General features: G+C 33.4%; 1 protein-coding gene across 1 annotated transcript in view; it reads right to left on the bottom strand.

Annotated features, from left to right (window-relative positions):
• Positions 1 to 13,578, bottom strand: part of FRYL (FRY like transcription coactivator) — a 163,030-nt gene that overhangs the window by 43,458 nt on the left and 105,994 nt on the right. The window contains exons 37-43 of the mRNA XM_044680887.1: positions 12,335 to 12,438; positions 8,952 to 9,137; positions 6,862 to 7,063; positions 5,416 to 5,537; positions 3,854 to 4,044; positions 3,143 to 3,237; positions 209 to 816 (exon numbers count right to left, since the gene is read on the bottom strand). Coding sequence (XP_044536822.1) covers positions 209 to 816; positions 3,143 to 3,237; positions 3,854 to 4,044; positions 5,416 to 5,537; positions 6,862 to 7,063; positions 8,952 to 9,137; positions 12,335 to 12,438 — 1,508 coding nt within the window. The remainder of the gene's footprint in view (positions 1 to 208; positions 817 to 3,142; positions 3,238 to 3,853; positions 4,045 to 5,415; positions 5,538 to 6,861; positions 7,064 to 8,951; positions 9,138 to 12,334; positions 12,439 to 13,578) is intronic.

Below are 13,578 nucleotides of genomic sequence, written 5' to 3'. Positions count from 1 at the left end.
TGGGAGAAAATGATCAAATCTCCTCATAGAAGCTTCAATGCATCCAGAAACCTCTCATTCAATATGTAGAGTTATTCTAATGCAATATAGTATGTTTAACTATTAACAAAAAATAAATGATAAGAAATACTATGAATTTCAACAATGAAGATTAACTTATACCCACTGATTCAAAATAAAGGTGCTGATGCTAGATTTTTAACACTACCTGATAATTGGGAAGGATCCACCAAAGTATATTTGGAGACAGTAATGAGTTTACTGAGGAGGTGGACTGTCATTTCCTGTGTAGATACTGAGGTAAAGCCCTTAAGGAAAAGCTGCTGAAGACCTGGAAAATTATTCCATTTTAATTGACTTTGTACATTTTCAATCTTCTCTCTACTCTCAGATTTATCCAAAGGCAAGTGAATGAGCAGTTTGTTGAGTAGCCTGAGAGCCAGGAGGTATTCATATTCATAATCTGATTCCAGCAAGGATGCTGCTATCCAAAATATGGTGGCCATCAAGTTAGTAGGGTCAGTAGTGGACTGCACATCATTAATTCCTCCCTCTCGCAGAGAGGAAAGGCTTCTAGTCCTTGCTAAACTACCACCATGATTTATCCGTCCATCCATTATATCCAGTGTGTTACTCCTTCGCCTGTCACCTCTTCGGTCCCCAATTAAACTTAGTCTCAAAGAGTTACTTCTTGCATTACTGTAACATCCCAAATAATTGCCACTACTAATGGGGCTTGTGCTTAGATTGAGTTGTCCAGTGCTTTTCCTGTTAGCTGCAAACTTGTTTCCCATGACAGGATCATGGTATGAGGTTCTAAAAAACAAGAAAGGGGTATAAGTTATGCATGTAAACCACCGTTTTGCTCACAGTCTTAAATTTTACATCAGAAAAGACTGGGGTGTGTGCATGTGTGTGTCTATAAAGATAAATGTTTGTTCAAGTACGTCACCTTCCTTCATATTAAGAAATGCACTTTCCTAGAGCATGAAACAGGGCCAAAGGAATTAGAAGGCTGGCAATGGAGTCCAGAAGAGCTTGGTAGAAGTCCTGGGTGAGTGGCCATGAGCAAGGCACTTCAATTCTCGGGGCTCTGAGCAGATTTCTAAGACTATAAGACACACTAGGGCAACTAGATGGTAAAACTGGAATTAGAGTCAGGAAAACTAGAGTTTGAAACCTGCCTCAAACATGAATAACTATGATCCTGGGCTGGAGCAAGTCTCTCTGCTTTGTTTCCTCTTCTATAAAATGGGAATAACAATAACATTTATCTAACAGGATTGTTGTGAAGATCAAATGTATATAATAAAAATAAATCTTAAAACACTACATGAATGCTGCCATTATTATTATTGCTAATAGCAGCAGTGGCATCAAGATAGTGTTCTAACAAAAAGTTACCCTAACCAATGAATCAAGAACAGATGGTTTTTTGTTTGTTTTTTTTTTAATGGAGGGAAAGGAACCTCTTCTCTTCTCCTCTGGTAATACTTTCCTTGGCCTGGGCTTATGTTTGACTCAAGAAGATATATATATATATATATATATATATATTTTTTTTTTTTTTTTTGCAACAGGGTGATTATTTAGAAAATAATAATTTTTTATTTAGAAAATAGAGTGTCACTTTGTATACATGACCAATCTTTTCCTCAGCATGATTCTTATTAGGCTTACTATCACAGGCAATGTGAAGTGACCTAATTGTAGTTTATTCTTCAAACGAAATTCATATTTTCTCTAAATTCTTTTCCACCCAGACTTTCATGTTTTTGTTGATGACACCAACATCCTCTAGACATTAAAACTTAAATAATATCTGCAATATTTTTGACTCCTCCCTTCCCTATACTCCTCAAATGTAAATCAGATTTCTGTTAACTCTATTTTCTGGTGAATCTCAATCCATCTCCTTTCTTTAGTTCTCATTGTTATAGTCATACTTTAGAAACTGAATTACTGTTTGTCAAAATTGATAAAATAGCCTAACTGGCCTCCCTACCTCAGACTCTCTTCACTTATTCTACATGTTGCTGCCAAATTAATTGCATCAATTCTTCTAAAAAACAAAAAATAAAAAAGCTCTCCCTAGCCAATTACATTAAGCCCAAACTCTTTGTGGTAGGTCAAAGATGAAATGACTGAGGAAACAAAGGTTTGAGCTTCTGAGTACATTCATTTACTAAGCAATGCATGCCAACTGTATAACAAACCAAGATCAGGCTTCCTCAGCTTGGCAATGGACTCAGAATACAGGAGGAGACAATGTTTTTATGCATTAAAAACAATTTTTCAAATAAGACTAATTAATTAAAAGAAAACAATTATCCAGAATACCAAATTAGGTAATCTGATTTATAACTGGAGGAAAGATTGGGTAATTTCCAAGTTGAAAAGAGGATAGTGAACAGGTATGATTTCCTAAAATCAGAAAATGAGGACTTGGCATTTATGGTCCTTGAAATTTCTAGCTTCACCTCCTTCCCACTACTTCTCTACATGAAACCCATTTTCTAGCTTATTATTCAATGCTTTTTCACCTTTGTAGATTTATTTTTGTCCTGTAGAAGTAAACTAAGAAAATAATTTTTAATTACAAAATTTTCATTTTTTTTTGTGGGACACTAAGGAGGGAATTAGAAAATATTTTTTCTTAATCCAGACTTGTCTTTCAGTCAGTTTGTGAGATTACTGCTTTACCTTATACTATAAAATCTTTATTTACAAAGCTCTTTTTCCAGACAAAAAATTTCCATTTATAAAATTGCATTTCAGAAGTACTATATTAAAGGTCCACATGGAATTTTTCAAATTTAGAAATGAAAAATTCCACTTACTATAAAGTGAAAAATGCAAAAACAAATTCCATAATAGGAAACTTCCTATTTTTCTCATGTTATTAATTCTACTATTAAATGAACCATTAAAATATCTTATTATCTTTGTAGACACACACATGTACAAGCATATATCTCTACATATTAGGTTATCAGAGGTTATAAGAATTTAAAAAAACATTTATATCAAGAACTAAACAAAAATACAATTATTTAATGTTGTATTTCTCACATAATAAAAATGTAATAAGCAGTGTGCTAATGATTAATATACACAAAATTCCTGGTTGATAAATTCTTACTGAGAAAGGGCACAAAGAAGATCATAATGCTTCATGGTTTCTGCCAGTGTATCAATTGAAGACTCCAAAGTGAGAAGGAGTTCTATCACAAAACCCTGGAAGAAGAGATACATTATGTTATGAAAGAAGTAATCACAATGAAATATTAAGAAAGAAAGGTAGAAACTTAAAAGTAGGGAAAATTTAGTATTAAAAAGTGATTTGGATATTCTCAAACAGAATAATCTTTACGGACAGAAAAACCTATCAAGCTGATGGCACAAACTGACTATAAGAACAGGGTAATAGCGTCATTTTAATTGTATGCATATTGATTTCCCCATTATGCGATTGATTCCTCATCCCAGATTTTACCTATCAAAATAAAAAGTTTATTCCCCCATACATTTAAACATACCTTCCCCCTTTCCCACTTTACCCAGCCTTTTTTCCCCCTTTGGGATATTAATCAAGAAAAATAAATAAAAGCTTCTTCAGAAAGCTTTCCTGGCCTAAAAGGAGAGGGGATGAGGATTTCTATGTACCTAATCACTTCAGCACTCACCACTGCAATATTCTTGATTTCTTGCCATTCTACTAATATGTTTAATCTAGAACTCCAAAGGTACTATGTTTTCTCTATGTTTGATATCCTGGTTCCAAAAACTTGTTATAATATGTTAATTTACTTATTGCTATTCTATAATACAGATTAAGTTAAAATACATTTACCTGGGCATCTTCTCCTGCATCACCTACAGTTTCTACAAGTCTAGAAAGAACATCTGAAAGTGTATTTGCAGAAAGTGGCTGCTTCAGGGCTCTGAAAATCTGAAAAGATCTCCCAGCATAGTGTCGAGAAGAACAAGAAAGTGCTGTTTGCAAAGCAACTTCACTAAGATGATGTTCCAACTGAAATCTTGCTGTGAAAATAAATGAAGCAAATTCCTTTTTCAAAACTGTCAGTTTATAATCACAAAGTACTTGTCTTCTTTTTATGTCATTAGACTATTCCAATTATGTTCATGTCCAGGGCAGTAAATCTTCAACAACTTTAACCATGATAATTTAAAAAATATTTTCGGATAAAACTAAAACATCAAGAAATTATGAACCTTGATCAAAGTGTCACATCCATGTGCTTCTAGTATAATTCTTTTATGTTATGGTAATGAAAATTACTTATGGATATGGTAGTTTGACAAAACTTTTGTTGTGTTCAGAGACAAATCAAAGAAGATAAATCCTAAATTTTAAATATTTATTCCCTTTGTTTTGAAATGGTGCCTTAATATTTCATTTATTTTTCTTTAATATATATTGTACATTAAGTTATATTACTGCTAGTAGGTATAAAGTTTTATTTTTAAAAGATAACTATTTTTGACGCAGACCTCATATATGTCTAATTTCCATTAATTAAAAAGTAAGTTTACTTTAATGCAGCACTACCACTAATAGACATATATTTGAAGGAGGTCAAAGGCAAAGGGAATAGCCTCATATAAGTAAAAATATTTGTAGCAGCACTTTCTGACTGCTAAGGACTAGAAGGAATGTAGTTGCCCATTGGTTAGAGAATGACTGAAGTATAGTATATGAAAAATAATGGAATATTATGATGTAGTAAGAAATACGTTAGACCACGAAAAAATAACAGATATGAAGAATTCAGAAATATCTGAACAAACATGCAAACTGATCTAAGGCAAGTTAGTAGAATCAGGAGAACAATTATATGACAACAATGTGAAGGAAAATATTAGAAGACTTGAGAATTTTGATCAACGCAGTGCAGGGAACCCATCATGATTATCATCAGTAAGAAACTATGAGGGTGTGGGGAGGGGGCAGCTGGGTAGCTCAGTGGATTGAGAGTCAGGCCTAGAGATGGGAGGTCCTGGGTTCAAATCTGACCTCAGACATTTCCCAGCTGTGTGACCCTGGGCAAGTCACTTGACCCCCATTGCCTACCCTTACCACTCTTCTGCCTTGGAGCCAATACACAGTATTGACTCCCAAGATGGAAGGTAAGGGTTTAAAAAAAAAATAACAACTCTTGGTGTGCCCTTTGGCTATTAGGAGAAAAAGGGTAGATCTGTTACTTTATTGTATTTTTTTTAAAGGTTCTATAGGTAGTAGGATATAATTGGGAGGTGACAATAATGTTAAGAGATAAAACGTTAAAATACCAAGTGTGTGTTTCTTTAAAGAAAGGTCACTAATAATTCTAATTTTCTAAAGAGTTCATAAATAAAAAGTAGGAATTTCATAAAATATTTACTGAAAGATACCTGAGCTTGATTGTTTAAACACAGACACCACATGTTTTAGAAAAACAGTCAACTGTTCAGCACTCTTAATACTGGGGTTCTTGGCAGAAACATCCTCATGGTTCCAAAGAGGCCCTCTTTTTCTGTAAATAAAACATAGAAATAACTCCCTGCATTCCTAATACTGTTGACCCTAAAGGGGTGATTATATAGCATTTATAATTCTTTTGTTCATTCATCATGTAAATACATTTGACCTGAAAAAGCCAATTTCATTGATTCCAACATAATTTTATCACAATGGTGGGGTTAGAGGAGAGGGAAAGCACAGAACCCTAGCAATCTATAACAAGTTGGGGAAGGGTCCCCATTAGCTTTCTTTCTGCTCCTCACACACATCGCTCTATCTCACATCTTTAAATCTTTGTGGTGAATTTCCTGGTTGCTTATAGAACCCCCCCCACCCTTTTTTGGAAGATTCACCTCAGACACCACCGACTGCTTGAAGCCTTGCCCCTCCCAATCTTCCCTAAATTTAATGACATTGTATTAATCTACTTTAGATGGATGCTGTATATGTTTGAATATGTACTTGTGGCTTCCTGCACTAGAAGTAAGCTCCCTGACAGTAGATTGTTTCATTTTTTGCAACCATACTCCTCCCAGGACCTAGAACTGTGCCTGGCATACATGTGCTTAATTTGCCATCTTGTGCCATCTTTTACATTGTTGTAGTGAACTGTCATTTATCTTGCATTCAATGACAAGAAAAAATTTGTCTACTGAGATTATGCTTCCTTCAATCAAATGCTATGAATGAAAAGATCCAAACATCTCCCTTTCCCCCTTATTTACCAAAAAACTCAGTTTATGCATATAATTGAAAGAAATAGCTCATGCCATATAGGTGATAATATGTATTCCTTGTCCTATTTAATTTTGATTCTGATACTAATTAAACAGGGGAAAATCAATGAATGTCTTTTTATCTCAGTGTCCTCATCCACTGAAAGAACATCATAAAATTGCATGACAATCTAAATCTCACAGGTTGACTGTGAAGAAAGTGTCCTTTAAATTGTAGTGATATATGCTACTTTAACCTATCCTTTTTCATGTGTATTGAGTTCCGTATAAGTGGTAACCACACAAATACCCGATATTATTAGTTAACATTAAAATTTTTTATTTCTCTAATTAGTGAACTCCTTAGAGTCAAAGCCCACTCTGACACGCCCCTTACAATATCCAGCTTTGCCTATAGCAGGCACTCTATAAATGTCTGCTTATTAACGCTGCTGCGGTCCCTCTGCTCGTGTGACGAGGCGCTCCTGCGCAGCATCGACACGGGCCAGCGGAGGATGCACCTCCCTCTCTGGGCGCCTCAGAGAGCCCTCAAGCAGGCGCCCGAACGCCAGCGCTCCTTAACAAACGCACAACCACCATGGCAAGAATGGCCACTATTACCTGGAGGTGATGAATTCCATGAGAGTTTTTACTTTTTCATCCTGCTCTACTGAGATATCCGCCTCATGCAGGAGAGTGGTGTGCAGGTGGGAAATGGCCGAGCTGTTATTTCCTAAGCTGATACTAGAAGAGGTAGAACTTGAACTAAGCCCTGAGTCGGTCATAGGGGAGGGCTGGTAATCAGGTATAAAATCATTAACACCTGTAAAAAGAAAAAAGTCATCAGAAAGAACCCAGAACCATCTCTTCTTATACTGAAGGAATTCAAAATATTAGTTTGTAATGGGATGAGGAGGACACAAATAAACAAATGATTTGTTTTTACAGTGCTGGGGGTGATACTTGCATTAAACTCTTGGAGGACCTTTACATCACAGGACACTGAACTCTGAACAGTCTCCATCTAGGATAAAATACTGAAAACATGCGGCTGCTGCCCCCTGCTGGGGAATGCAGACATAGCCAGCTCCCTTGAATTCTGGTAAGTTTTCAAACACTCAAAAAAATAAAATAGTTGCTATAATAATCATGTGTTGTACCACTTTTATTTTATTTAAACACAAAATCTTAGTATTTAAAAACAATTCCATTTTGTTGTTGTTGTTGTTGTAAAACTCTGATTTCATGAGAACCTTTGAAGTAGAAATTTCCTTTACTAACACAGATCAAAACTGGGTCAATAACGTAGAGATTCAGGGTGCCTGGAGGCACGGAGGTTTATTCTCTGCCACCATGTTTTTGGAATAAAAATAATTGTAACCTTATTAAATTAATATTTAATTCTATTCATATTTTTTTTTCACAGAGCAGAGGACAGACCTGACAGGTTCTTGACAAACTCTACTAACCTGTAATGTTCCCTAACCCCCTTGGAAGAATAAACGAACAAATGAACAAATGGTCTGTAATTTAACAGTATTATGATGTCCTTAACATTGATATTTACTCCATAGCTCTGGGTCCAAAAAGATTTATGTTTCTGCAATAAAACTTTAACTATAAATTAAAATACAATCTTCATTTGTCTATTAGGGTTTTGAAAAAGAAAAAATTAAAATATCAAATTTCCTAATAAATTTAAAAGAGTAATTACCAAAGAATATTAACAATATATTTGACGTTAGAGGAACTCTAGAAAGTTGTAAACCTAAGACTTGAGTCATTTTCAGGATTTTTGTTGTATCATTTTGAAAGTCAATGAGTGGGAAAAGATAACAAAACCATATTATAAATTTATAGAAATAGTGGAAATAAAATTTTACAAGTAAAAACCAGAGATGAAATAAATTCTGTTAAAGTATCATTATGTCAGACCCCATTAATTCAGAATTTACAAGTCAAAATGAATCTTAATTAAGAAAAGGTTTAAAAGAACTTAAGAAAATTTTAAAAGTTCAACACAAAAATAAAAGGCATCTCTTCAAGTGAAAACTTCAAATCAAACATTCAGAAAATGAAGTATTCCTTCAGGGTTCTTTCAAATTCAAGTTAAGGAAACCAAAAGATTTTTATGTTTATTATTCTATGCAACGAGTAATTATTAGGTGTAATGTTTTCTTTATGTTATTTCCTTTTGCTTGTTAATAGCTATTCCTTATTATTTTACATATATACACATCATGGTAATGTAAAATATTAAATACAGTGATGCTTAATCAGTGCAAAGGCTAGAGAGAGCCATCAAATCAGACAGACTTGTTTAAATAAGTCTGGCTGTGACATATCTGACATTGGACAAGTACTTCACCTTTCAGTGTCCTAGGATACCTCTGAGATTCTGAGTTTCAGATGAATTGCATCTTTGCATAGGTAGAGGAAGTTCCTCATCTAGTTAGTTCTCCATACCAATGAAATCCCAAGTCCAAGCAAAAAAAATAGTTACTGTGACAAAACTAATTTGTTTAAAAGTACTTGCTAATTCCAATTTTGGTGTCAAATTTCTTTTCCTACACCAAAATTCTAAATTGATGGGATTTTGCTGAACTTTCAAATTTTGAAAAGAAGAAGGATAAGGATCATGAGAAAATAAAAAAAGCAACTGCCATAGAGCACACCTACCAGGCTTATGAATTAAGTAAAACTTAAATTACCTGTGAAAGTATAGTCTAATTGGGCAGGGTGTTTGACAGTAAGCACCCTGGGCTCATTAAACTCCTTATTCCTGAGGAGGACCGAAGCAACGGTTCGGACATTACTGTTGGATCCCATTACTATCAATAAATGCAAAAGCAAGCGTTTGCAATGCTCATACACCTCAGGGTGGCAGTGGTCAAACCCTACAAAGGAAAACAGACATAATAATTAACCAGGAAAAGAAAATCACTAATGGTATACATAATTATATCAACTACCTTTATCACTAAACTTTTATTACTTAGAATCTCTATTACATAAACATTTGAAAGCATTAAAAATAAAAATCATGTTCTTCCACCTTTTTTCAATGTTTTAATAATATTTTTTGTTTTTTATTTGTCAGTGATGCTATCGGCAATTAATAATTAGTTAAAAGTCTAATATAGTACTTCTTGGTCTCTGTTTCCAAATAGGCACTAAGTATAGAAAAAACTTCTTGTGCTTTTTAATAGAGCTTAGAAAAGCTTTTTAAATTCTCCAGTAAGTATAATCCTTTGCACAAAGATGAATGACAGCCCAGGAATCAGTGAGTGATGGTGGAAGTGGAAAGCATTTAAAGACAGAAGACCTACAACATTTCAGTGCTAGTTCTGTCCTGCATTATTTCTGCAACTGAATAAGTCACCAAACTTTTGAAGCTAGTTAAAATGGCTTAGACTGAAAGGAAGTCAGTAATGGTTTGATGCCAAGTCAGAAGTAGGTCTTCCCATGGAATGTCCTAGGATGCTTGGCTCTGGGATACTTTGCATTTTTAATCAATGAATAATCAATCATTTAATCAATGATTTATAAACATATAACATGTTTTATCAAATTCAAAGAAGCTGATAAAATAAGATAAAATAAGATAAAAGCTGGGAGTGAGAGCTAGTTCACTGGGTGACAATGTGAATTAGAACACAAAAATAAGTTCAGATGGATTTTCTTTCTTTTCTTTTTTTTTTTTTTTTTAAACTCTTACCTAAATATCAAATAAACCAGGTCCTCCCATCTCCAGGCCTGGCTTTATCCACTGAGCTACCTAGCTGCTCCAAGAAGATGAATTTTCAAAAAAAAGATGTAAAGTCTTCATTGTAAAGCTTTTATAAGTAATATTTAATTAATGGATTAGGAAAAGTTAATGAAAACTTATTCTCAGATGAGCAAGTTAAAACTATGAAAGACAAGAATCATTGTTAACATCCTCCTAAATTCCTATGTACTTTCAGATTAAGAGATGTCATCAACTTTAAAAACTCCTAAGGGGGTTAGGGCTGTACATACTATACACAATATAAAATAGTCTAACAGCTCCCAGGAGTGGATGATGGTGTTAGATATGTCTCTTTCCCCTTTGAAAATGTTAGAACTTTTTTCTTTTTTTGCAATTTTGAGAAATGACTTAAAGCAATTTTTAAAAATTTGCTCCCCAATACCATAGAAGGCACCATCCTACAAAATATATAGATTATGTCTTTTGTGCTTTTATTTCTCAGTTCATTCTCTGGAGGTGAACATTCATAAGTTATTTTTCAAGTACTAAATCTGTAACTGCACATAATGTTCTCCTTCTTTTACGTCTTTCATTCTTCATTATCACATATATTTCTTTCCAAGTAAAAAAAATTAATCTGCTCATTATTTCTTATGGAACAGTAGTATTCCATCACAATCATATGCTACAATTGTTTAGCTTTTCTCCAATTGATGGGCATCCCCTCAATTTCTAGTTCTTTGACACCACAAAGAAATACTTTGGAACATATAGGTACTTTTCCTTTTCTCCTGATCTCCCTGGAAAATAGATCCAGTAATGTTATTGTTGGTCAAAGGATATACACAGTTTTATAGCTCTCTGGGCACAATTCCAAAATGGTTGGATCAGTTCACAGTTCCAACAATGTATTAGTGTCTCTACTTTACTACATCCCCGCCAACATTTGTCATTTTGCACTTTTGTCTTTCTAGGCAATCAGATGTGTATAAGATGATACCTCAGAACTGTTTTGGTTTGCATTTCCCTAATCAGTAATGACATAGAGCATTTTTTCATGTACTTATTAGTGTCTTTTGATTTCTTCATCTGAAAACTTTGTGTTCATATCTTTTTGCCCATTTATCAATTGGGGGATGGCTCTTATTCCCATAAATTTGACAAAATTTTTTATATATTTTAGATTTGAGATTATGAAAATTTCCCCCCAATTTTCTGCTTTCCTTCTAATCTCGGCAATATTCATTTAATTTGTATAAAAACTTATAAAATTAATGTAATCAAATGTAAAACCTAGTTGAATTGCTCATTGGCTATGGGAGGGGGGAGAAAGGAGGGGAGGAAAAGAATATAAATCATGCAGCCATGAAAAAATATTCTAAATATTAATTAATTTAAAAAGATAAATGTGCTCAAGATTATCCATTTTATATCTCACAATGCTCTGTTTACTCATAAATTTCCCTCTTATGTTCTCTGTTCTTATAATTTGCTTATATCTCCTTTTATGTCAAGCTCATGTATTCATTTTGATCTTATCTTAGTGAATGGTGTAAGATATTGATTTTTCATACCTAGTTTCTGCCAAACTACTTTCCAGTTGTCCTAGCAATTTTTACCAAATACTGAGAATGTTAGAACTTTTAAAAGAAAAGCTAGGGGTGACTGATCAAAGTAACATGTTCAGATATATTTTAAAATACTGAAGAAAAAAGGGGTTTTCTTCCATTTAAGAAAGATAATTATAGAGGCAAATAGGTCACTCCCCCACTATGTGACCCCAGACAAGTTACTTAACCCCCATTGCTGAACCCCTGCTGCTTCTCTAAATTGATACTAAGACAGAAAATAAGGTTTTTTTAAAAAAGGTTATAAAAATACTTAGTAGGCAATGATAAAAAAAATGTCAATTATTTTTTCTGTAAAATTTGTAATTCAATAGACTATATTCTTCAAAAAAATCTTAAGATTTAAAAAAAACAATTGAGGGAGGTGAGATAAACATTTGTTTTATAAAACTGGAAAGCTATATTCCTCATTAAATAGTGGTCATTTGGGATCAGATGGTCCTTAAGTTATTCTAAAATTTTCAAGAAACAAAGTTTTCTAAAAAGAAGCTCTGCCTCCAAAAAATATTTTCAGGTGAAAATAACAGAAAACATTAAAATGGAGAAAAACAAGAGGAATATGTTAGTGTATAATTTTGCACAAAATTTTAATAACTTAGACAAGATCATATTTGTTGCATACGGCTATGTATGTGTATATGTGTACATATTTACAATTACAAGCATATGTACATATATATGCACACATATATATACATCTCTTATCTTATTTTAGAGACATTTAACTTTTTGTTACCTATAAAAATTGCATGAAGAAGAAGGTGTAGGTAGCTTCCCCATTCTACCTTTACACTATGATCAATGATCAGGTCAGTCAAAAGGATCACTGCTATGTTACACCTAAGAAAGACAATAGATACAATGAACACTTTACAGAGTAAAAGCAAAAACTTCATGAGTTTTGTAAACACATGTAAAACATTTCAATATTCTCACTAACAAAGTAAATGTAACTCATTAATTTAAAAAAGCAAAAGCCACAAAACAATATAAGCAATTACATCCCCAAGTACCTAAATTCTATCATTTGCTAAAGTATTCTGACAGAATAATGTATTAGCTACACCAACCTTTTGCCTAGTAAATAATTTACAGTCAAAATAATAGCACCCTTCTAAGAGCACTTATTTTTTGATAGTAAATTGTTCTTACAATGTTTTTAAAATAATATTTTATTTTCCCTAATTACATGTAAAAACAATTTTTAACAATCATTTTTTAAAAGTTTTGAGTTCGAAATTCTCCCTCTCCTTCCCCAAGATGGTAAGCAATCTGATATTTACATGTGCAATCATACCGTTAAGTTTAAAATAACTTCCCCAAAATTGTGTGCTTCAAGTCTCTTCCTACTCCAATACATTTTCATTCAGCTTCCAGTGATTTTCCTAAATCACATGTCTAATCATATCAACTGGAATGCAATAAATTCCCATGGCTCACAGTTGTCTCCAAGATCAAGTACAAAATGCTGTGTTTTTTGGCATTCAAAGCCTTAGCTTCCTTCCTACTACCTTTCCAGTCTACTTATACCTTACCACACAATATGAACTCTTTGATTCAGAAACAATGGGCTCCTGATCATTCCACAAACAAGACTCCATTTCTCAGGTTCAGGCATTCTCTCTTGCTATTTCCATATCTGGAATGTTATCTCTCCTCCACTCTTATTAGCAACCTTCCTTTAAGTCCTAATTAAAATCCTTTCTTTTACATGAAAGCCTTACCCAATCCCTCTTAATTTTAGTACCCTCCCTATGTTAATTATTTCCCATTTATCCAGGATATAGTTTGCTTGGAATATGGTTGTTTGTTGTCTCCCCTATTAGACTACAATTTCCTTGAAGGCAGAGACTGTCTTTTGGCTCTTTTTATATCATCAGTGCTTTATATAGCACATTGCCTGACACTAAAAGTAGTTTAATAAATATTGATTTAATGATACATATTTTAAAATTATAGACAGAATCTGGACCTTTGTGT

This window comes from Gracilinanus agilis, chromosome 6 (genome assembly GCF_016433145.1).
Source record: "Gracilinanus agilis isolate LMUSP501 chromosome 6, AgileGrace, whole genome shotgun sequence".
NCBI lineage: Eukaryota > Metazoa > Chordata > Mammalia > Didelphimorphia > Didelphidae > Gracilinanus > Gracilinanus agilis.
The sequence above is the reverse complement of the archived record's forward strand: the minus strand, read 5'-3'. Positions and strand labels throughout refer to the sequence as shown.